Raw genomic sequence first — 26,165 nt, 5'->3', positions numbered from 1 at the left:
AGAAGCAGGACTTTTGGACCATTTTTGCAAAGAAATGACCGTCAGGAACCTCTTGGGCATTGAGGTCTTCTACTGTACAGACATGCAATAACCGAACATTTCTCCTTCCAATTTCAGGCGTAAGGCTTGCTGTGAGTGCCAAACCAAGAACCGCCAGGTTGGACTCACACATGCCTAGACAAGCAGAAGGGCTGCTTCTTGATCTTTGGTTTGCCACCATGTCCAACTACGATGAGCAAACTTGCCGGTCGAGAAGGTCTTAGAGGATTGTCGGACCTGAGCAGTAAAGGGGGGGAGCCCGGGTGTTCGCCTGGGAGGCGTGGTGGTCGGGACACTCCCATTCCCGGTGTTCACACCCGGCAACAACACCACCACCACAAGAATCGCCAATCCCCTGAGGGCAAAGAACGCGAATTCCCGCCCACTCGGGTCGGTCATAACATCAGTCAGGTCTCCAACAGCAGCCACGGAGGCTCTGCCGCCCACCCAAGTGGGAACCCCACCCCCGTGCCTCAGCAAATTCCATTGGTTACAACTGCCGTTGATGGTGGCAGTATGGGCACTGGTGATGATCGATTCTATCACCAGAACTCGTCGCAAAGTTCCAATCCCGGTTCCCTAAGGTGCAACAGCCAACTGGGACAGTCTCGAGATTTCCATTACACTCTTCAAGATCATCCCTATGGGGCGTCAAGGCCCAACCGGCAGGGTAGACAAGATGTCTATCACAACCCTATTGGAAGCCAAGGGAACGGGGGCGGTTCAGTGGGTGGTGCTGGTAGTGGAGGAGGAGGAGGAGGAGGAGGAGGAGGAAATTCTGCCTCTGGAGGTTCTTCCACAAGAGCGAGGGCAGGGTCCAGAGAGCTCTATCTGGATTCGACGAATGGCTCTGGCAAGGCCTCCCCGTATCACGCCACAACAGGGAACACGGGGACCCTACGGGCAAGTGCCATGAGACAGCGAGCAGCCCCCCAGGAGCCAAATTACCTACTGCTTCGCCATCAAGAGCAAATGGAATTCGACCGGATGCAGCAGAATTCCAACAGTCGCTCAGAGCTCCTCGAGAACGATCACAATGCAACAATGTATGAAATGTCGGCCCCCTACGTAGCCCTTCCACCTCGACCGTATGAGATTTTTCGCAACTTTGATGGTAAGTTCGTGCGCACCACCTACATCAATGATTACGATCAGCAGTATATGGACCAAAGCATCTACCAGCCTCCTTACATGTCCAACCGACCTACTGCCCATCATACGTTGCGTCGACCCAGTAAATCCAGAAGGTCCAATAATCCCCCTAGTGATAACTATGGTAACAATTGTTGCCCAAGGGAAGACTTCCCCATGGGATCGAGTGGTCGGGGACGCAATCAAATGGGCATGTCAACCATGCAGCAACCCTACGCCACTTTGGGCCGAGTACGAACCGATAAGCGAGCCCCTTGTCCAGCTCAAGGCATTGGGGACAACTACGGCCGGAATCCGTTGGTCTATCCCGATGATAGTCGTAGTCTGGCGTCTTATACGGATGATTGTCTTCCCATCGCAGGCTACCACGACCATAATCTCGCTCTCCATGGAGGTAGCCTTCACCCGCAGTCCGCTGGTGGCCAAAACTCGCGTCTCATGTCAAGAAGCACAGATAGGAATCTGGACAGTCTCAGCGATGAAGATCTCCTCATGCAAGGTGGCATTCCCATGCGGACATCCGAGGAAATGCTTACACTTCTCACCCGCGAACCGCCTGATGGCAAAGAGAAGCCCGAGCCCAGCAAGACGAGCCTCCTCAAATTGGAGGCTCTCTCCCGGAAAAACTCCAAGTGTGATTTGTTAGACACCTCAATCGACGGGGGTAACCGCCCATCACTCTCCTCTTCCACCACGCCCATGCAAAACCCATCCAACAACGGGCAGACTTCTTCCTCAGAGTGCCGATCTGAGGCAGCAAGCTTATGTGGGGATACGGCCAGTGTTATGAGTGCAGGCAGTACTTTGACCAGTGCGGCCATGTCCGGACAGGGCCACAATAGCATATCCAAGACCGACAGTGGCATGTCTTCGGGACTATCGTCTACCAAGCGAGATTCTCTGACTGGCTCCTTGGCCATGAAGGACAACGTCTTCCTCGATAGCCATAGCAGTAGCAGCAGTAGTGCAAACAGTGCGGTTACCACCTTACAACAATCACAGCTGCAGCAAGACCAGGATCTTGACTCAGGACTGAGTTCATCCCTCCCAAGCAACAAAGAATGGTAAGCCGGCTCAGCGACTGCACCTACACGTACGTTTCAAATGTCCTTCTCCAATGCGGGGAAAACCCTGGAGTTAGTCGGAAATGCCAATCTCGAGACCGACCTCTGAATTTCCCATTCTTGGCAAACGTTGCAGTTTCTTTACTCCTTCAACAAAATGAGTGTGTGAAAAAAAATCAAATCTCTCACGCTCTTGGAACTGATTGCCTTAGATCAAGCTAAGATTCCAAATACTTGAAAACTACTAAACTACAATTGTTTCGATTGGAAACGAGATAACCGTGTATTTTTATACCTGCTGTCAAATGGAGCTATTAATCACAACGCCAGGAATAGGTAACCGATGTGCAGAGAGCATAAAATGAGTGCAGGCGAAATGAATGACCTTAGCGGGTGTTTCTTGTTTTCATTATTATACGACCTTCGGGGTTGACTATATCAGTGCGTTTCATCAATACCCCTTTTTTTCATAGCATGCAAATTCAGTATGACCAACTCGTTGAAACGAAGAAAAGCATTCGAGTCCTAAAGCGTTCCAGGCTCGAACTACCACTCATAGGCTCATAGCAGCCTTGAGAATGGTTGAATGCAATGGCTTATGCAGCAATGCCCAGACTTCCGTGGTCCATGTGGCACCAAAAGGCGGCTGTGCTTTTTGCATGGCAATGTCATTTTTAGACCGCAAACTTTGCCAGGCCAAAGAACTTTGCTTTGATTGCTAACTCTTCTGTCCTCGTTGGTTGGCTTAAGCATTGAGAATTCATTTTGGAACTTTTGAAGCCATTTTCGCTTGGCCTTACGTAGATGTAAAGGTACAAAGCCGTTATTCGCAAATGGCCTCGAATTAAAACACGTTTATGTGGCGTCCTCATTCCCAAGTGATTATTTAGGCTCGGCTTCGAAGTAACCAGTTCACCAGTCCGTAGGATTTGTAGGCAATTGCCTTTCAGTTGCCAAATTTCCGCAATGTTCCAAATGGGAGTGGGAAAGTGCCACTCCGGGACTTGTTTAAGGGGAATGATGATGACGGTGTAAAATGATCCACCTAACAGGTCGATTTGTTCCTTGACAAGACCTCAACTAAATTGAGCTGGGCCCGAGCGAGAAATATTTGCCTAGCAAGACTCACGAGTCAGTCTATTTTGGTTGTTTGGAATACAGTTATGGATCTGGGCTTTAGTCTTTTAGTAATGTACGCAACGTCTTGAAAAGGGTATAAATACTCTTTTAAACCTTCCCTCTTCTGTGTCTTCTTACAATCTCAAATTATGAATCGTGACTGAGTACTTCTTTGACACATGGAAAACACGAAATTTCATCACCAGGAATACAACCGTGGGCAGGTTATGATTGATCGAAAATTGGCTCTCCTATTCATTGCCTAAGGTTACCTTTAAAAAAATGACAATGTACAGCATTAGATCTTTAGATCAAACTAGTTTACTCAATGGGTTTGAACTTGGTCTTAAGAGGATATCTACTATCTACGAAGACTGCGGTGTACGGTACGATCATGGTTCGTGAGGCTTGACTTGAGCATTTTACTATTTTGTGCTCTCAGTTGAGCTAGCTTTCTCTTCACAACTCAACTCGAAATATAACGTTTGTTCCTCAGGAGAACCACCTCGAAGGCTCGAACACATTTCTTTTGAAGCTTAAAGCTAGATCTGCAGCAGGAACAAAAAATGGAGTCAAGTTCGAGATGAGGCTTGACGAGAAAGGTGAGATAAAAAATGATGCCAAAGTTGCAGTTTTTCTTGTGGACCCCCCAGATGAGAATTGAGGGCACACGGCGGCCTCTCTCTCCGGAGAGGAATAATGGAACCAATGTGAAAGTTCAGTCTGGTTAAGAGAACTCGGTCAAAGGTTCCAATTTTGGAATCTACGCGTATCCTCCAGTTGAATGTGTTCTGCGGTGGTCTTCTTTCTCACTTTCCTCGATCATATCAAGTGGGTCCCAACTTTTTGTTCGCAAAATAGCCCGCAAATCCTAATTGCAAAACTTCTCTGCTTCTTCTCCCCTTCATCCGTAGTAAATTGGGCAGGCAAAAACGACTAGTCTGCGGTTCTACCTGCGTTACACGTACTGAATAGATAGAGCTAACTCCAAAGCGAATTCAAAGTCAATTTGCAAGCCCACTGTTCACCATGCTTGTCCCCAAGCGAGTGAGTCGAAAGCGAAAATGAGGATCAATTATCAAAGCTGTTGTTGGGATCGCCTAACGTTATCGCTTTGAAGTCATCGATTGAAGGCAAATGAAGGCCGAAATCCGGTTTCCTTCTCCCTGAATTAGTGATGAAACCAAGCCTGACAAAGTTGTAATTAGATCGGCATAAAGTTGCAAACCAAATTGGTGGAGATTAGAGGTCCTCCTTGAAGTTGAGAAAGCCACGTCCTGTGCAACCGAACTCTAGATACAATGAAACGAAAGTTGACCTTCGGAATTGTATTCGCATTGGTGTTCGCTTCGGACCGTTCCTGGATTTTTGTCCTAATTTTTTCTTAATCATGGCATAGTAGTATTAATCAGTCATACTAATTACAAGAATCTTCATAGGACAGTTTCAATCCTTAACTCCTAAATGGCTCTACGTTTTGACTAATAGGTTTAGCCTGATTGTCTCAACTCCCTAGCTTTTATATACTGCTCCTGCATTCATGAAATACAGCACCATAATCAACTTCCGGGCCAAGGTTTCTCTGACCAACATTGTAGATGACTCTAAAATAGAAAAACAAATTATTTTGACTGAAAAAATATCACGTTCCTCCTGAGGAAGATAACCGTGTGTACATATGTACTTAAAGACCCATCACTGCTTCATGTTTATAGATTGATTTGAATCTGGAGTGGTTCCATTTTCGATTTCATTAACCACCTTTTATCATACTTTTTCTCTTTCAGGAAATCTGTCACCGGTAGTCCGCGATGTTCAACTCTCAACTCAAACGTGGTGGGCGTTGTGGCGTCATCCAGTGCCACCTCGCCCAAGGCCAGTCTCGCCACGCCCTCATTAGTGTCCTCCCGGGCCAGTCAGATCCCAATCAATCCCTCAGTGGGTGGGATGGTTGTACCACAACAACGCTCCATTGTCAGCTATAACCCGCCCTCGGCAGTGAGCATACCCAATGCTCTTCCGAGCCACACCTTCAGTCCCAACACATTGAGCACGGGGCGTTTGACCACCGCCGCTGGATGGAATGTAGCCCTCAAACGATCTTGTCAGTACGTCATCGTCGGCACAGCCAAATTCTTTGGGGTGGATCCCACCAGTGAAGCCATGTCCAAGATGGTGTGGGTGGAACGGAGACGTCGGATCGCCATCAAAAAGTTCGGCGGGGTCAAGGACGAGTACGCTATCCGAGATGGTGGGGGGCACTCCACGCATGCCAACCCTCAGTTTGGCGACGGGTGTTCTCGCTTCCGATATGACCACCATCTCACGTCAGAGCTCGAAGGAGACAAAATGGTGCTAAAAATCACAAAACCTCCACGAAACAAAGATTCACTCAGCAGTATGACCGGTCAAGGCATGTCCTACCTTATCAACGTAAGTCCAAGACCAGCCAGTCTACGGTCCGGTCCAAAACCAAAATTGAAGGCCGTCTTTGAGAGCCGACGAAGTATCCTTGATTGAGCCTTCCTTGTTTGTTCCAGTCTCTGATGATTCATAAGGTGCCCATTCATCAGATCGTGGCGGAGCATGATATTTCTAGAAGCTATCAGCCTTCCATGACGGGCATTGCAGCTTACTACCAGGCTGAGCAGTCTGGAGGCCTGGCTGTGTGCCCTCCTCCACTTCCTAGAGTTCCATCCTCTCATCATTTGCATGGCGAGAGTCCAGCCGAAGAGGTAAGGCCATCAGGCAAGCATATGGGGTGTACTAGGATCGTACGAATGCATTGCTTTCTGGGACAGGTTTTTACTCATTAAGTCATCTGATAAAGGCAACTTTGTCAATAATTGTTGGATTGTATGAAAAGTAACGATATTAAGAGCGCTACGGGGATTCCTATTTTGTAATGGGTTGGACCAAAAGTGCGCACTGCACTGCACTCAATCAATCAATAATAGTATTGGTTCTTTGTATTGACAAACGAACATGGATCTGAGTAAAAAAAAAAACTAGTTATATGTTTTTCGTTGGTGTGGAACAAAACGTTCTTTCATTCATCTCTTTCAAGAGCAAGTTAGGGGTATGGGTTTTGTATTTTTGATCAAAATAAGATGAATTGCAATCACAATGGGCTAAACCCATTCCCTTCAAAGTTGCCGAAAAATTTCGTCTAGGATTGCTCTTTAAAGAAACTGCGAGTAAATTATGGCTGGTTTGACCTCATTATCAAAGAAAGAGCACAAGATAGAGAGGACAGCATGCCCACAAAGCGCAATACGAACTAACCTTTTGTTGCTTTGTTGAAGAACCCCTGGACGAAACTTGTAAAATTATTTGTTCCTTTTTTTCTCAACAAGAACATTCAGTTTTGATACGGAGGTTCTCACCTGCTGACTCACTTGCATTATTGGCATGGGTTAAATGTGAGTCATCGGAGAAATGACACACACATAAGTTACCTGCATTTGATTCCGGGAAGCAAGGGAAAACAATGTTTTTTTTTGTTAGCTGATCTCGCCGCGTACGTGGCCTTTGTTTCTCCTCCTATGGCCAACCAAGCCAACAGCCGACCATTGTGAAAGAAAAGCCCCGAACAAAGTTAAAACCGACCATCACCTTTCCTCTGCAAAATTGTTCGGGAAGCCGGAACAAAAGTGGGACTTCCCCAATTCCTGGCAAAACTTCTCTTTTTTTATGGGACTCAATTGGATCCGAGTGGATCTCATGGCTTACTAATGGTCCCTTACCAAGAATCTAGACAACCATCTTGAAAATTACCACCAATTCTAGACGATGAGAAAGGTTGTCAGGGCCTATGTTCGGTCTAACCTTAGACACCATTGAAGCCCAACATTCATATTCAATACAAATGAGAAGCACAACCGTGCATACCACTACTACAAACTGAGGCTAGCACAATCATACATTTATCCGTACCGCACATACGAATAAAGTAGTTGTGGCAATGTTCCCGCAGAAAATGAACGGCGTCTGCATAAATTGGCTGAGAAAGGAAAAAATGCACACTGGCCTACTTCGTGGCACATGTTCCGAAAAGTGACCCAATTTCGGCAATGCTGGCAGCCTGAACAGTGGTGCAAAAAGGGGATATATTCGAATTGACTTGTTCCGGACCCGTCAATGGTTTGGAAGACATAAAAGGGATCGTTAAGTCGTGTCAATGATAGACACTGGAACCGGAATGGTGTCCGCTCCAGTTCTTTGAATCACTCCACAGTTCTGCTCATTGTTGCAGGTTTTCTTCACCAAACCCAACTGTGATGGTGATGATCTCAGTTTCCAGAAACGGATCGCCTACAACTCGGACCAATATAGGTAAGTGGGAAACGTAAAGCCTACGTACTCAAAAAAGACTCTTGGGGTTGTCTACTATCAGCATCATGAAGGAATGAAGGCTTTTTTATGGCTTTGAGGCATCCATCAGTGTTGATTTCCTATCGTTGGGATTATTGGGATCCAGATCCAGCTGTCAGTCTGGCTAATGGTTACGACTATCTGTGATCCGACTCTCAGATGTACTTTCAATCATAATGATCCGTCTGGATACATATTTTGGTCTTTGTGGGTTCTCATCTCTTATTTGTCAGTGCAAGGCATTTTTTCGAATTGGTTCGATTGTTTCACTTGGCGTGTAATTAAGGAACTACAAACACAAAGCTCGAAATGCCGGTTGTTTTCCATTGAACATTTGATCCACTAAGCGAGTACAATCGTATGTCTACAAACACACAGAAGATCAAAGGCCAGCCGAAACAATGTGTTCTGAATTCAGAAGACACGCAAGATCGAAAGGGTTCTCACGTTTGAAGGGCGACACCACGATGTTTATTATGCATTGAGCATGACTCCGGAACAAGGAAAAACATATTTTGTTCACCACTTTTGATTGGCGAGTACCCTCAATAATTGATTACGGCCCGCTCCCTTGGTCCAGATGTGAAACTGGAATATGAGATCAAGCCCGAGCAGACTTTTGAATACTAGAATAAATCGGCTGATGATCAAAGCATAGCGTGGCCGGGAATAACGGTGATAGATGAATTTGGTATTTAAGGACAAAATGCAACATCAATGGCGATGTTATACAAAAAAAATACTTCAACACACACCCAAAGAAAAAGTTCTGAGCCAATTGCAGGGGAGGACTGAAGGCTTTGTTATATTCTTTCACTATGAACTCCTATATTGTTCCGGAGCAGAGGCAACTCATAGTGGCTTCGCGAAACTCGCACCACTCTCTCCAGTCTCTCTGATGGTAGAAAAAGAGTGTAAATTGTGTACAGAGAACCTAGACAGATGGTCACGGTTCAGATATTGATGCGTAAGATTTTAATCATAATCTTAGAATAATCTTAGATCGATTCGGTTTTCAATGTTCATCGTTAAATTGCCATCATTTCTGGCCACCCTGTGGAATTTCTGGCCGGATATTTTTTGCCTTCTACCTATATCTTTATTTCTTTCTTTTCGCCAAAGTTCAGACAGGTCTCTCGTTTTAGGCCCGAGGTAATGCGGCATTTCTCAAATGTCGAGGCCAGCATCTCGTTGGCCACGGTTGAATGTTTGCTCAAATTGTCTCGCGAAATGGTTACATAAAGCCATTTAATATTTATGGCCTCAAGTCCTCGACCTCGACGGCAAGGTGGATGGTAAAGATCGCCAGGCAAAGTTGGAAAAAGGCGACATATTTCCAAAAGGGTCCCCGTCCCTTCTCTCCTGCCTTGGAGCTTGCTTAGCCAGACAGTGCTAGGGGTTGGTTGGTTGGATGGTTGGATGGTTGAGGTGTATGGGTTTAGTATATAGTAGCTGGTAGTAGGGCGAAGTAGAAATGTGCTTAGACGCCAGATCAAATGGTTAGGGGGAAGGTCGGATGCAGGCAGGTTGTTGGTGACATTGGCCTTAAATGGGACGCGGACTTGACAGGTTCGGCTTAATGTATCCTTTTCATTCCGTTGCAGGTCATGCAGTTGGCAATTACCACGACCCGATGCCCCCGACTTGCCTCCACGGATGAGCTCCGATGTAGGAGCCTCTCGGATATGGAACCGCTTACTAGATGCAGCATTTGACAACTCAGATCGACGGAAACATGGCATGGGTGTGGTGGGGCGTGTCGTTTCGTCCCGAAGGAGAGCTACTCGCCGTCCACCCGAATCCAACCGGAAACGAAAACTGGGTGGAAACTCTAGTGATCACCGGCCGTATTTCACTTACTGGATGACCACGGTTCAAATCTTGGTGATGCTCATATCAATGATGGTGTATGGAGTGGGCCCAGTGGGAATCGATCTCTACAAGAAAGCCGGAATGGTAAGCACTAAGCAGGAATCAAATGATCGGGTCCAACGAGTCATGACCACAAAGATGAAAAGGCACTCTCATGATGTCTTATACACACACTAGGGTTTATGAGTACACATCTACTGCCAGCCAAGTCGTTATTTTAATCACTATGATGGAACAACTTGGCACTTTTTGTATTGCGTTCAAAAATCGTTCGGGTCGGATTCGTCCAGTTTCCTGTCCCTCTTTATTGTCCCCACGAGTATCCAACAAAAACCCAATGGTCCATTACCGATATTGAATCAGCTGAAGGTCGATGTTGGCCTCTCTTAGGAGGTGTCACTATCTGTGGAATGTCGACTCGTGCAGAGCCTCCCATCACGTTGCCTTTCGATAATACAAACCTCGGGACCAGAAAATTGTAAACCTGGCGCGGTCACAAAAGGCCTACGTGTACGAAGTGTCAAAGTGACAAGTCCAAGAGTGAACCAAGGCTCTCATCAAGTCTGAAAAAAGACCCTCCCGACATTAAGTTCATACCCGGACATGCCCTTGTCTAGACAAAGAGAAAGATATGACCGATAATATGTTATCGAGCTTGGCAGGATTTAATTTGTTTATGAAGTAGAATATCTTCGTTAATACTCTGGTGCAAAATCGATCGAGCCCCTTTATCGATAAAGTCGAACTCTCTCTCTCTCTCTTTATCCTTTACTCCAACTGAATTGGAATGGCAACCGGGTTCCCGACTATGTTTTTACTCGCCATGTTTTTCTGCCTCTTCAGGATGAGCTCTTAAGCTAGCTTGAAACCTCGAATGCCAGAGTCTGAATTCTGAAACCCGTCAAAGCCCAAGTCAGCAGCCTCTCCCTCTTGTTTTATTCTCTTGCTTCCTTTTCTTCTTCGTCCTCGTCTTCGTCTTCCTGGCTGCTTGCTGCTCTCCATTGGTGTCTTTCCCTGACTGAATGCTGGAGACCTCTATAACTCTCAGGAAATAGTCGGACCCAAGGCCGAGGGAGGCTTCAGCCTCGAGCTAGTGGAACAGCTGCTTCTGCAAATCCCTTACTGCCGCGGTTCTCAGGCCCAAGGGAAACCAGAAGTGAGGAGGAACAAGACGAAGGAGTTTGAGAGAAGCGGCCTCACTCACAACTCACAGGCAACGAACGCCACATCAGCCACAATGGTCCATAGTGAGGGTTCCAAGCTAGCAACCAGCAAGCCAACTCAGAGGGGACGAGAAAAGAGTGGATCTCTAGTGCCTAAATGCCTGAGTGCGTGAGTGCGTGAGTGCCTGGTTGGGCCGGAACCGAAGTCGATACTCGACTAAATGTCACGTCACTTGCTTGCGAAGCCGACCAAGAACTAGCAGAAGTAGCGTTCCACTTTAGATGTTGGCGGAGCAAACTCTCTAGACTCTTGAGATCTAAATGAGAAATCGTGCTTGCTATTGCGACTGATCATTGTTGACAAACCCTGGAAACAGGCCCAGTCAGATAGAGTAGGACCTATGGACGCAATTTCCGAATCTAAAGAGATATCTCTCCCCTTCAGGTGAATTGCGAGAAATTTGTAGTAGGCCATGATTTTGCAACAAGGTTGATGTTGCAAAAATGCACTCAAAGTGCAATTTTTGTTTCAAAGAGAAATGCCAAACCGGTTGGAGACATATGAGGTACTTGAGGATACAGCATTCTAATCTTGTGTAGCAGTATCGAGTTGACAGCTCTATCGTCAAATGTATTTTTCTGCATATTGAATTCGCCATGAAACATTGATTCGTTCAAATTAGCATATGCTCGGGCGTTTGACCGAAATGTCAAGGCAAATGCCAAGAAAGATTTATTTTTAGCAAATGTAACATGTTGAAATGCACACCTGACGTAGAAGATTTACCTTTTGGAAAGAAAGGATACTATGCCTAAATGGCAAGTTGTTCATAATTTAGCTTTCATGAGAAAAAAAGATCTATATAACCACTTTGTAATTGGATCCAAGTAACTCATGCCTTATGCATTTGGTTAACAAATGAACGATCACATGACCAATCTGAAACATAGCACTTTCCTTGTGATGTCCAAAAAGATTCCTTCGCACCTCTAGAGCTGCCATGAAAACGAATCAAATAACAGATTTGTTTAAAACTGCCTCATATCGAAAAAAATATTCTCAGCGACTAGCTCAACATACGTTAATGTTTTCAATTGTCCCTGATGAGAAACACAAGAACCCATCAAACAGGTCTCGCCACTCCTGATGATCTAGGCCTTTTTGTCAAGGTGCAGGGTGCGTGGATCTTGACGATCTGTACATAATTGTTCCTTTCTGTTCCAAATGTTCTTAGTCGACGGAAGGAGGTCCATTGTGAAACCCTTTGATTTCGTGAAACCATCACTTGGTCAGGGGCATATATGATCGGTGCTCTTGCCATTCGGCTAATGGATCCGGATTACCTCAGCTTACATAGAGAGTCCGTGGGCTCCATTATCTTTTGCCTCACAAGCCTCATTCTTGGTGTTCAGAGAGTTTCTTTCTCACAGCTTTCTCATTCTCTTGTTCTTCTTTACCTTCATTCTCTGATTCATACATGTTCTGAGCACATGCACAAAAATTGGTTGATGTACTAGTAGGTCTCTGTTTCTCTCCATGGCTGACACATTGCCTAGCGTGTGCATTCAAGAATCTTAGTAGAATGGACAAATTGAGACCTTGATGAGTATCTCTGGCTACCTTCAGTTATATTCATGGCTTGTTCAGTTTTCAGAGTACTTCTTATGCCTATAAGAAAACAACTATTTTAACATAGTATTTGCATACCTTGTATAGCTTGCTAGTCAATTTGACCACGCTCTTGGTTGCGGTGGGATGCTCTGTGACAAATAAGTTATCTGCATATTCTATTTACACTCCTTCCGACTACGCATCTGGATGTGAGGTTCGTAAGGGGCCTCAGCCTCAGCATCAAACTGGGCAATCCATGGGTAGCCTCATTCACAAACAGACAATCTTCCTTGGTGTATGCATGCATGTCTGCTTCCTTTGATTTCTTGACCTTGATTAGAATGCTCAGAATGAAGACGGAGAAGAATGGAAATGGATTTGCCTTTTACAACGAAGACCGACCATCGGTCTCTCTCTCTCTCTCTCTCTGTCTCTCTTTCTCTCTCTATTCCATATCCTGGCCAACAGAAACCAGCCAACTCTCAAGGGCAGAAAACAGAGTTCTGCACACCACTCTCTTCGGAGCCGTTCGTTGCTCTTTTCTGTCTTACTCCTCGGACATGGCAGCCTCTTTTGAATATCTAAAGCTTTGGACTACATCGTGTCCGGAGTAGAGCGGAGTGAAGTGGGGTTTGGTAGATTGTCTGAGTTGAGTTAGTCGGCTCAATGGGTGTTTGATATGAATTGATAATTGCCCGAATCGCTCATTCTATGTTAGAACCGCTCATGTTAGGAAGCTAGCCTTGGCCATGGCTTGTCCAAGGATTGAGTAGTCCGAGGTTATGACTGGCGTGTCCTTGGTCCAAAAAACTGTTCCATGGCCGACAGGACTGCAACCCAAACGACCGTGTACTTTAAAGACGGCTGGCTTTGGATTGTACAACTTGAAGGCAATTCGTCTGTTCCCTTCCTCTGTGAAACAGCCATTGACCGCATTTGATAAAAAAAGGGCTTGATGTTCCTACTTGCAGATTACAGCCAAGCATTATTCCCATGGAATTTCCTTTCATTTCAGGTACTCGTGACCAATTTGGAATTGGAGCCTGTGGACCATTTAGAACCGGCCAATTTCTGGATTGGACCCTCAGCCGTAAGTCTTCATCTATTTGTCCATTGTTTGGTTGGCCTGAGGCCTGATTTGGAGTTTGGAAAGGAGGATGGGGCTGAAAGTGACATCAGGTCTTCTAGGGCCTCAGAAGTGGGAAGTACGAAATGCGGATTGAACTCCCACCCGCTACTAGCCATTGCCGCAATGTTTATGTGAGAACTCTCCGACTGAGAGTAGAACACTGGAGTTGGGTTTTGTATCTCGGGGTGTCTCCTTTTGGGAACACTCTCCTCCCTGCGTTAAGACTTGGCTAATATGCCATTAAAAATGAATTGTTTTGGGCTCGTTCTGGAGCGCAACTGCATTTCCATTCTTACACATTCATTTAGTGCAAGACTCAAATGCCGTTGAGTCCATGCCGAGGCACATTTATGGCTGACTCGCGCACCAAGTACTTCTCTAAGCTTTAAACATCGCTAGGATGGTCTGACTGGTCTAGCATGTTTGGAAGCCACCGATAGCATGGATCACTCAAAGCTTTTGAGTCTTGCATTATGCAGCATTGAGGCTCAAACCTTGTTACGAGCCCACTACATGCTACAAGCTCATCCTACCGTATTGTTATGTTCGGTCTTGCTGAATCTTGTTATTTCCACTTGATTTGGGAACGCGAGTTTTTACTCATTCATTTTTGGTGGCTTCTCTCTCTCAGTGAGCGAACGAACGAGTGAGGAAATGAGGTCAAAATCCACGTTTAACGAGCTCCTTTGGGCGGTACAGACTGTAAGGGTGGTGCCCACTGCCAATGAGGCCGACCGAAGGGAAAGTTCGACCCGGTTCGGCGCCTCCATTTCGTTTATTCCTTGGGCTGCGGAAGGAGCAAAACTTTTTGTTTTAAACTGATAAAGCTGCAGAAATGTGGCCCAAAACTGGAACTTCATGAGGAGCGGAAACTCCATGAAACTAGAGCTGACTGCTTCTTGGCATACTCCCTTTTCCTACTTTTTGTCTTGACACTAGCTCGTTAATTTCCAAGACGCCAACATTTGGTTCTTCCTTGTACGTACTTAGTGCTTGTGTATAGTACAATTTAATGCATGCTTTTGCCTGATCCAGTCGTGCGTTATGAGTCTCAGATGTAAACGCGACACGCGTTCTGAATCACTTCCCAGTGGTCCATTATCAATATGGATCAAGGACAAACGTTGGGCCGCACAACCACTGATTTATGAGACGGAAAGGGTCATTCCCAAGATTGGCCGCCTACTGCATTTCCTGAGGTCATCTCACTCAATTGCCATTTTCATCATACCAGTCTTCATCATGATTTTTCCTTTTTTGTTATTCCCCGCGCTCTGGCTTTTATCATTATCGTAATGGGTCGGGAAATTATTCATTTCGACGTTGAGAAGAATTTCCAGAGACCTGAATTTGGGTGTTTAGTTTTTTACCGTTTTAACCTGACAACAGAGTAATGTAAAATTTCTAACCGGAGAGAAAAACCAGAGTTTGTCAACTGTTTGGAACTTTTTTGAACAAAACAAACAAATAAATCTCTACTCTCACCCGCAAATGATTCTCATCTTCTGCTTCCCCACTATCAATCTATTTTCAACCTCGTTCACCCTCAAGATTTAAGTTTCTTAGCTGTACCGTACATCCGCCAAGGCCGTACAGCAGTCTGCTTCCCCACTATCAATCTATTTTCAACCTCGTTCACCCTCAAGATTTAAGTTTCTTATGATTTTTGTTGCCTTTTTATTATCAAGATCATCATTTTTCCGATTTCAGTGGTTCATCTATTTACAACGTGACAAATAAAGCAGACTTTCCCTGGGAATCCTGAAAGGTATCTCATCTCAGTGGGCAGAACGAATGTAGAAAACCCACGAAAGTACATGGGTCGACGGTTGGATAAAGAGACGAAGGAAAGAAGTAACTCGACATGGTCCTGCATGTCTTGAGGGGCCATAGTGATTTGAGTAGAAGTACTTTCATAAGTTTACCAAACTCTTTTTGTCTCATCATAATTGGTGTGCATACGTATCTGAGTCCTGACGAAAGTGTGTTTTCTTACAACTTGGACTGAGCGCAAATTTTCCCCCACTTTTGGAAACAGATACCCAAAATTTATGAGCTAGGCCGTCGCAAAAATAGCTTGTCAGATCTTCTTCCCGTCCCTTCCCATTCCTCCCCCCTCCCTCCTGCGTCCCTTAGCTCAAGAGTTTGCTGGCTGTTTACGTAAGTGGAGATGGCACTCAAGGCTCTCCAAAATGGACCCAAAAGGCCTCTTCCAATGTTTTTCCCGTCTCAAATGAGATTTTTCATTTTATGGGTTTTGCGATTTCTGCTTTTTATTGCCGCTCAACCTTGGTTCCCAAACATCTCTCTTCCTCCAACTTGTGTTCCAAGTTTCTAGTCAGCTTGATTATCAATTGAGACGCCCTTCGACCTGAACTCGATTCGAATGGTACTCGTTGTTATTGAGGGATCCCTTCTTTTTCAGACCTCTCTAATTCATTTGGGTGCAAAATATGCGCCTTGTATGAGATGGGATGAAGTCCTAGACCGTGATATCAAAGAAGAGCGACTCAAAGAACGTGATACGGCTTGTTGCATCCGGAAGGATCGTGCCGGATGTGTCCAGAGTCCCAAGACTGAATGTTCCAAAGTCGGTGTTGGAGGTCCAAACGAGGATCTCGAAGGTGGAATGGATGGCAATGGAGGCAGCGTGGGTGGAGTTCCTCCTCGGAGTAATTGGGTAAGGTTATTGATGGTTTTGATGAAAATAACCTTTGTTATTCTTTACCCCGGCTAAAAATAACTCTTGCCTCATACATGTATGTATAGCGGCAGAGCTGGGAAGTACTTTGCGTACCGTTCGATTCTCGATTATTCTCCTCTACATTAGTTGAAACCAAAGCAAAGGAGTTGCTCGTTTACAATATGATATGCTTGTCAAGGCAATGCCACAACAAAGTTTCTCCCTGATAAAAGATGGATGGTGTTTGTTCTTCCTGCTCCTATACGTGGAGTACAAATACTTTGTGTAGAAGTGGAAAGAGGAGAAAGACAGCAATTTATGACCTTCGAGTTGTGTAAAAGGGGGGGGGGTCACACTCCCCTTTTGTCGCATTGACCGTCTACTCGTTTTCTCCTGTTTCCCTTTGTGGAAATACGTATACGAAGGATGCACGGGAAATGCATCGTTTCATGGATTCGTTTCACTTTATCATCGAAGCCATTTTTCTTCGCCCGTGCTCACGCTCTTTTTCGCTAAGGGCCCACTGGGACAATTTCGAGGCCAAACTGGAATTGTGTATCCCCAGAACCAGACAAGAGGAAACACAAGTTTTGCTGAGTCTCTCAGCAGAATTCGTTTCGAGTACTGCGACGACGACGACGACGACGAGGATGGAACGCGTTTTTGGGAACGAGAACGAACTTGGAACATGCAAAAAGGCAAAAAAGGCCAAGGGAAAGAGCCTCAAGGAAAGGCCGAGGACCAGAAAGGAAGGGGAAGGGGAATGGCAACGAAATTGGAAAATGCAAATTGAGTTCATGCAACATCGAGCTCGAAATGTTGAGTGGTGAGAGTACGAGAAAAAGAGACCGAATAGACAATTCATTAAGTTCTCAGCCGATTCTACGGTTGGCACTCGATCCGAAGTTGAGATTGATGAGGCTCTCTCGGTCCCTGGCGTCAAGAAAGGGAACACAGTTCAAAGGTCACATTCTGCCTCTTCGTAGAGACGTATGCGCTCAATGCTCCAAGAAAGGTGACACAATGTGACAGATCTCTCGGGTACATTGATCAAAATCGGCTTCGTTTCCTTCTCAAATAAGAGTTGCGTTGATTCGGGTGCAGCCTTCTTTCTTCCGTCCTCCGACTTCCGTCTTCCTTTTCCCCCTCCAGTCCAGTTTTCGTCAAGACAATACGAAACAGCTTTTGGATTATTGGAGACCAAAAAATAGGCATATTAGAATAGTCTCTCGGGTCTTCCCAAGCTGCCCGAGTTACTTTTTGTGTGAAATGTCCAATGTCCGAGCTAGCTCTCAACTTCAGAAGGAGAAAGTCAAGCCATTTTGACAAAGGCTTCAAAGAAGAAAGAGACGAGCCGGGGGATGAAAGGACGACGAAGGAGGTGCCACGTTCTGTTTGGTTGCTTGTCCTCGACTCACTATAAACTGTCACATAGCGTTGAGCTTTGTTTGTTGTTCTCGGTCTCAAGCACTTCTTCTAGGTCCAAAACCCAATACCATCCATCCATCCATTTGTCTAAACCATTCGTCCCTGTGCTTTTCTTTCTGGGGCCCCCTAAGTACCGAGAATACTAGTCTACCGAGTGAAAATAAAGCTTTGCAAGGCTGAATGGAATGGAAATTATGTATGGATGAGGTGGCTTTCCAGTTTGTACACAATTACAATTGCCGTGTGTCATGTATGTTTGTTGGAACGTCTCTGAACGTTATGAATCTGCGTTGTTCCAACCTTGGAGCATTGGAGAGTACAGCTGATCGTTCGTTATGTTCTCTTGATGGCCGCCCTGCCTTCTTCAGAGTAAGGCCAACAGACCTTCGAAGGCCATTGAAGCTCACACTGTGGATGCCGACCTCGCATAGACATCCTTGTGCTCTTCTTTTCCTTCCTTTTTCTCTTCGCCGTCTTCCTCTTGTTCCTTCAACCCTCCAACCACCATTAAAGCCAAGATGGTTAAACCTCAAAACGTTCCAAAAGGTCAGAGTACAACTCTAACTTTTCCAAGACCAGATTATGCTTCTTGGAAAAGACAGATTTCTTTTAGTATGCCTGAAAACTCAAATCTCTAGCGTGTTTTCACATCAACAACGTTATAAAAAACAAGGCGCTTGGGTGAAAAGAAATAAATTTTCCTTATACTCGGAGAGCATTTCTTAAGGTTCAAGAAGAGATCCCCAGGAAAAGACGCGCTTTTTTTTAAGCCAGAGCCTGCTCTCCCATAAGGCCATTTTACGGGTTCTTGCTCTCTTTTGAAAAATTCGATTTCCTGTTCATGGGATAACGTCAATTTTTCTTGATTCTGGGCGCGATAAGGAAAAAAGAAAGTTACGAAGCAACTAGACACCAGCACGAACTTTTACAGTACAAGAAGGTATCAAGGTTTTACTGTAGTTATTCATCATTCTTGTTGGCACCAAGAGGGAATTCTAACATTGACGTGAAAAGGGTAACTAAAGCAATTCTTTTCTTTATCAGATGAGAAGCATAACAGAAAAGCTTGGAACTCTCTTCCAATGGATCAAAGAGTTTCAAACGCCTTTCGGTTATGCTCCTCATATTTGATTAGAACGGGGATGATCACGATTGTTTTCGCTCTATTTTTAGTGGCGGCCATCTGAATGGTATTCAAAATATCCCAACGAGAACCGGAGATCATCAGGGCCAGTATGTGGATTGGATCCAGCGTAAGTATTCGATGCACATTCCTAGGAAAACAATTGTTTAATGTCGGTTTTTAGATCAGCGATTACGTTGAACTTATTTGCACTGACTTTATTTATACCGATCGATTTCTTGCCTGAACGAAAAGAGGAAATTGGACAGAGGAGCGAGAAAATTGTGCAAGTTGATCAATCTTCTGGTTAGTTTTTCAACTCTCGGTGATGGATTGGAGCTTAAAGTAGCTTGGGATCCTCTTTCCTCGTAAGCTTAAGTAGACAGGATAAAAAAGAGTCTATTTCGAATCCAATCCAGTTATCTCTTCGTCGTCATCCTTGTTTGATCATTTGGCCCAGATCTTGAGCAAACAAGGGTCCAGATGCATACACCGAATTGTTCCAGAAACGAAAATAGAATTGTACTACAGTGCTCCTGGCACAAAAATAAACAGTGCAGACGGGTGTTCTCATTTGAACTTTGTGTTCAAATGTACTTAATCAATTAATTGATTAAGAAAGAAAGTTTCATGACGAGTGGGTGAGAGACGAATTTAGAAGCTATGAGTACAGAGAGTACTCTATGAGATTGGCGTGACAACTTTTATTTGCACTGACACAAATTCAGGCATAACTTGAAGAAGTCAATTTCATTGACTTACTTTTGGTGTGCAAGATCTTGTTCCAATTAAACGTCTAGGTTGAACCGATTGTGATTGAAAAATGTGTTTCTCTTCGATTTGGAAACGTGTTGAATGCAGGGCTTTGTTATAGTTCACAGTGCTTTCCAAATTGCTAACAACTATAGGATGTTTCGAAAGAAAAAGAGCACCGAATTACTGAATATCTTCCACAACTCATGAAGCAAAAGTGAAGCAAAAATATGACTGGTGAACCGACAGGCCTCAAACCTCGACAAGAGTCTTGCAACTTCACAGCTTCTTGCAAAAAAATGTGCCATTTTGATATGTAGACAGTTTCTGACTTAATCTTTTTGATTTTAAGACTCTTGAGGTCATGATCGAGGCCAAAGTATTTTAAATATTGTTCAAATACTTAGGAATTGGTTGCTACTGCATCTTTTCTAGCTTGTTAGGTTCTCTCAGTCCAACCGTAGAAGAGCTTCACAAATGGTTTGTTATATGATTTCTTTTGGAGCACCCTGTATACACAGACGGTTATTTTACCATAACGAATGTCTGATTCCTACCAACGGGCTGATAACCTATTTCATTTTACCTCGAGGTCATTCTTTTAATGTGACTTTTAATATGCACACCATGTTGGGCAAATTACACTCTTATGAAGCAATAAAGCGCTCTGGAAATAAACATAAGCACAGACGAAACAGCGTCTCTTCATTCTTTTTATGCTTTACATGCACTCAGAATGGTATTGGCTCTAGTTGGTGTGAGTCAAATAGCTTGAGGTCTTCTCTGGTCTTGACGTTGGTCTTCATTCTGCGTAATGGCAGAATTACTTCCCTCCTTCTGAACACTAGCACGTACCTACTGTACTGTCCATTAAGATTGGCTCTGTTCTTCTGCCATCGTCTACCATTTGGGATGTGGAAACCTTGAATTCTGGAACGAGCCATCATCCAGTTTTAGAGTGAAATCCACCTCCTTTAGACCTAAAATGGCCGATTTAGATCATGTCAAAAGGGTTCGAGTCGAGTTTGGAAGGAATAATACGACACTCTGAGGTGGCCATCCTTTGTTCCATAAATAACACAAGCATTCCCTTTAAGAACGAGCATTACCAATAGTTCGAGTTGTTCTTGCATAATAAAGCGGGGTCCATATCCTCGAGGTGCAATCTACATTTGGGATTGACATCCGTGCCAGAAAGAGTTTGGCCCAAATACAAGTTCGCTCTCGAGGGATTAGAATAGCCCTATTCACCCAGGTTTCTCGCAGAGTAAACTGTAATCCGAAGGCTAATCATTCCGTTTAATTATAGATATTGCGAAGCTCCCGCTTCGGTCGCTCCGTATATTTGGCCAGATGATATTACGAAATGGCCAATTTGTCGCCGGAAGACCGATGTGGAGAACCTGGACCAAATGGGTCACACTGCAGAGCATATGATATGTGAGATCATTGGTCATCCCTGTTGCATTGGGATCCGTGGACAGTGCAAGATTACCACCAAAGAGTATTGCATGTTCGTGGGTGGAACGTTCCACGAAGAGGCCGCTCTTTGCTCTCAGGTAAATGAGCTCAAGAGTAATGACTCGTCCTCCTCCCATCCAAGATATTGTTATCCTTGTCACGGACGTTCCCCGGATGTTCCTGATGTTAGCGAGGGAAGCCAAGGAACATGAGAGACTCACAATTTGATCTGTTCCAGGTGTCCTGCTTGGACGATGTGTGCGGGCTTTTGCCATTCCGTGATAGAGATGTTCCCGATCAATTCTACCGAACATGGACGCCTTTGTTTCTTCATGCTGGGTAAGATTCCGTGTGTCAAGCTGCAGCTAGCGTGGATGGGGATTTCCAATTTCCATGGTATTATTGGAGTGTCGTGAGCAATAAGGCAGTTTATAATTTCCTTCCTCGCCCTCATGTGATGGATATCTAGGCTATGTCGTTCCAATTTCATTTTTGGAACGAACAAGCATGCGTCTACACATAGCTATGCTTATGGTAAATTGCATGAGTTGCAAGTCTGGACGCCACTTGCCAATCACCCTTTTATCACCTAAAGCAACCATCCAACGATTTAGAGGGTTTATTTCTACGAACTTCCTCCAATCATTCTTACTAACTTTTCTATTTTTCAGGATCATTCACCTTTTGATCACTGTGGTGTTACAGTATTGGCTGATGCGAGATCTAGAGAAAATGGCTGGTACCGCAAGAATTGCCATCATTTACTTGGGATCAGGGATGATTGGAAATCTAGCATCAGCCATCTTCGTTCCATACAGAGCTGAGGTAAAATTCTTAGTCTCGCTTGACTTCCATTCGTGAGACCATGGCGTGACCACTCTCGTTTGGAAGCGTTAGATCAAACGTATTGACAATGTGTCTATCCTGAAGTAGTACTTATGAGGTATCCCTGTGGAACATGGATAATTCAAGTAACTCTCGGATAATCGTGCAAGACATTTCAGTCAGCCTTGAGGGGTTTCCAAAGTTATTTTTGTAATCCAATTATCCCCCCCCCTCTTCCCCTCCTTCTTCTCCTCCTACTTTCTTGCACTGTTGGACAACGATCGTCTGATTGAACACGCAAACTCACCTATTCCTTGACTCTCGTAACTGCATTGTAATTGTAACCACAAGGACACACGCGGCTAAGGAATACGATTCCTCTCTTTATACGTAGAGGCAAACAATCGAATTTGAAAGGCTTACCCTCTGGATTATAATTAGCACTCATGATGTGGAATTCGCTGTTCTTTCTAGGTGGGCCCTGCGGGCGCCCATTTTGGTCTCCTGGCCTGTTGTATGGTCGAAATCATTCACCAATGGCACATGCTCAAATATCCCGAGATGGCCATCCTCAAATTAGTGGGCGTGACGGCAGTGCTGTTCTTGGCGGGTCTCCTACCTTGGGTGGATAACTACGCTCACTTGTTCGGTTTCATCTCGGGATTCTTCCTTTCCTACGCTTTGTTCCCATTCGTCACTTTTGGTGGGAGTTACGAGCGGAAACGGAAATTGCTGTTGGTGGTGATCTGTTTGGCCTCGGTGGTTCTGTTCTTCGTCGGTCTTCTCCTTCTTTTCTACATCACACCCATCCATGACTGTGAGATCTGCAAGTACTTCAACTGCATCCCGATTACCAAGGATTTCTGTGCAGATCAGAACATCGATCTTCGTTCCGTTGAGATTTGAGAATATCCAGCTTCAGCTCCAACTCCTCTCGTGGAACAAAAGGTATCAAACCAATGTGAAATATTACCCAGCAGCCATCGCCATCTCCTCTTCAGCATCACCTTCCAAGTGTCAAATTTGTCTCTCTCTCCCCTGTCACTTCCCCTAAAAATCAGCCACGATGTTGCCACGTGTCCTCTGGAATTACTTATCCACCTCCATAAATGCCATTCAACCAACCAACCACGGGTCCCTGGGTTTTTAGGACGCATCACTTCATTGAACGACATGACGCCAAGGCCAGCCGTTGTTCCACGATCAAGAACCCTTTTGGAAAAAGATGGATGGACACGGTCAAACAGCGTCCATCAAATGTCAATTTTCAAGTGCTTGAATGATGCACCCTGCTCATCCAGGTTTAATCCCATTGGAAGATTGCGTGGTAACTCTTGGGGATGAATTAAGATAAGTCGGCCCGTCTCGAGTGATGCCATCTTCTCTAGTTAATTGACACCCAACATCACGACTCAAGTGGCACTGACATGACCCTATCAAAGCCCACCCCATAATACCCATTTTATATACTGCAATTACTACCACTATACTTTAGTGTATAAAGTATACTTTATCGAAAATAGTCTACAATGTCATCGCCGCAAAGGGATGGATGATCATTGGTACAATTCTGGAACACTATGTGTACTTTGAAATCCCTTTCTTGGTTCATTTAAAAATCATGGTCGGCATTATTTTCGGGCTCATTCGGAAAGCCCCCTCCCCTCCCCTTTTTATTCATGTTTGGACATTCCATTTAGGACATTTTTTCGTATCTTGGGAGCATGACCCTTGACCTTGTGTTGTAAACTCAAATTTTCCTGACTTACTGCAGTCCAACCTTCAAAAGCGTTGTTGTGATCCACCATCCAAAGAAAAAAAAAGAGATGACAACGACAACAACCTCAAACTCGACACTCTGAGTGACTCCGAAGTTGTTATTGCCAAATTCTGTTGTTTTATGATAATCAGTATCATTATTGTGCATCTTTTAATCTTCATCATCATTAATATCATTATCACCATCACAACTATTACCACCCCGACAACCAATATTCCTATCATTGTCATTATCGTCTCTCTCTGAATATTACCACTGCTACCACTATTGCTACAACTTTGACTGCTGAAATTTGTTATAAAAAACAAGCCATATTATTTTCCTGCTCAGATGTGACATCCGTAATGAATGATATTATTGATAACTTATTTGAAATGGGAAATAAACTCGTCGGAATTTTAACCATACGCACATGTACGACTATATGTATTCATTCATTTTGGTCTCGATAAGTAAAATAAGAGCGTTCTTGGGTGAGGGTTGACCCCGTGGATCCTCCTATGCTAAAACGGTTGAATGAAAATTAATTTTTCCCTTCCCTTCTTTGACTAAAGGGAATTGAGAGGTCATGTGGAATGGTCACAAATTAATTGTGTCAGTCAGTGGCTTGCTTTCCTTATTTGGAAGTGTGCTTGATCAAGACCAGTAAGGGTTCTGAGCGTTCGGAGCTCAGTGCAAAGCCTGATTGCCACAAGGTCATCATCATCATCATCATCATTGCATTGGTTAACCGTCCTTCCAGACCCACTGATCGTCGTTTACATTCTCTCACCTTATGATAAACGGTGGTATGGGCTCGTTCTTTTCATGGTGGGGTTACAATTACAAGCGGACTGTCAAGACTGCAACAAATGCCTAGGCTTCTAAGTATTCATGCCAAATTGATGATTGGATCACAGAAGAATCCGCTCAAAATCAGGTATGGGTGGTTCCTTGAGCAAAAGACAACGAGACAAAGTGTCGCATTAGCGGCGAGAGGGGATATACATGGAAAATATTGCCTAGTGAAGTGGGTCTGCTCTTTATGTTGAAATCTGTAAGAAGGCCTGCACACAGTCGTGAAATTTAGGTCAAGTTAGGTCCAAATGTACGAACAACACAAGTATTTGAATTGAGACGTCTATCATATTGCTGAGTACAGGCGTATAAAATACCATACGTTTGTCTATGATCAGTGTTTTTTTGTTTGTTGGCTAAAACTATCGAACCGGGCAATTTCCGTTTAAGTTTATTTTTGACCAAGATGTTCGTTTTGATTGTAACTTCTCTTCAACTATCACGACTATATAGATTAGAGGTGGATTTGAAGGATCATGCACTGTTTACTACATTCACCAACAGCTCGTTCATTTTGCTTTAGATTTATCTTTCCTAACAAACTCGTTCATTTTGTCCAAAGAATGAGGAATTCTATCGCTTGTCAGTGTTTTGGTTGATGTTCGAATAGTTTATGTAATCTGTACAGGGTGGTTCCTATAACATGTTACCGAATTTGCTTTGCTTATTGTATCTACAAGTTTTCAACCAATTACTTGTCAGATTGATGACAATTGATGATATTGGCAACAATATTCTCTCTGCAATGAAATCATGGCTTGCTAACTAAAAACTTATGGAAGTCAACGTGAAGAAGGCGTCGTGTTGCAAACTCAAGGCATGAAATCAGTCAAAAATCGTTATCAGCCCGGCCCAGCAAAGTCATTTGGTAGAGGATTTGTTGAAAGTCAGTTAAAATACTCTCGGTGGCTGTTATTAGGCTGTACAAAGATGTCTTTGAAAAATAGTTACTGCCAAAGGCGGCCAATTTGAGTAACATTTTTTGACTGAAGTGCAGCTCATTTAAGAGCCACAAACCAAAATTTGACATATGATGAGTAGTAGGTTAATTCAAGTTGTGAACTAAGTTGTTCAACTCTGGCAAAAAAAAAAAACTTTTTTCAAAATTAAATCTGAACTGTGCTTCATCGCCTTGCCTAAGCCATGGATTTCTAGAAGACCTGGATGGCGCACGGCAAAAAGAAGGTGACCCATAGAGGGGAAAGAGGCGATCTCTCTCTTTGTTTGAAAGAGCACCCTTGACATCATTTTCAATGCTTCTTTCTTCATGGAAAATACAAAAATATCAATAGTTACGAATTATTAAGACAATTGCCCTATTTTTAGTTCCTAATTTTCCATCATTAATTCTTCTTTAAAGCTAAGAATGCAAATTCCAGTAGTGTTAGTAAAACTCTCCTCCCTTGACAAACCCAAGATATAGGTTTCAATTGGCACTTATTGCCAATTGTAAAAGCAAGACATAATACCTAATATAGAATGATATTTGCAAAACTCTTCTTTCATCTCTACCCAAAAATGAGCTTCTAGTTACATTAGCTTAAATCAATATGAAACTTTCAAAAATAACTTGACCCTTCCACTTGGATATTACAATCAAATCTAAATGATCCAAAGCAATTCTATCATACAAAATTGTAAATGAATTGAAAATGAGCTTCTCAGTTTCCACATGTAGTCTTCCTCAGTAGAAAACATTTAATGTTGAATTGAATTGGAAACAGCAAGGTGTTAAACTATGACAGCAAGTT

General features: G+C 44.0%; 1 protein-coding gene across 1 annotated transcript; it reads left to right on the top strand.

Annotated features, from left to right (window-relative positions):
- The first annotated feature begins 775 nt into the window (after positions 1-775).
- Positions 776-23,984, top strand: LOC131879681 (uncharacterized). The gene is made up of 12 exons (XM_059226057.1): positions 776-2,255; positions 5,162-5,807; positions 5,915-6,109; positions 7,630-7,709; positions 9,353-9,704; positions 13,411-13,485; positions 15,950-16,204; positions 18,809-18,888; positions 20,821-21,070; positions 21,211-21,311; positions 21,644-21,797; positions 22,272-23,984. Exons 1-12 carry the CDS (start codon positions 952-954, stop codon positions 22,701-22,703), a joined length of 3,924 nt encoding a protein of 1,307 aa, XP_059082040.1. The 5' UTR covers positions 776-951; the 3' UTR covers positions 22,704-23,984.
- The last annotated feature ends 2,181 nt before the right edge of the window (positions 23,985-26,165 follow it).

Source organism: Tigriopus californicus, chromosome 1 (assembly GCF_007210705.1).
Source record: "Tigriopus californicus strain San Diego chromosome 1, Tcal_SD_v2.1, whole genome shotgun sequence".
In the NCBI taxonomy this organism is placed as follows: Eukaryota; Metazoa; Arthropoda; class Copepoda; order Harpacticoida; family Harpacticidae; genus Tigriopus; species Tigriopus californicus.
Note: the sequence above shows the minus strand (reverse complement) of the source record. Positions and strands in the feature narration are given on the sequence as shown.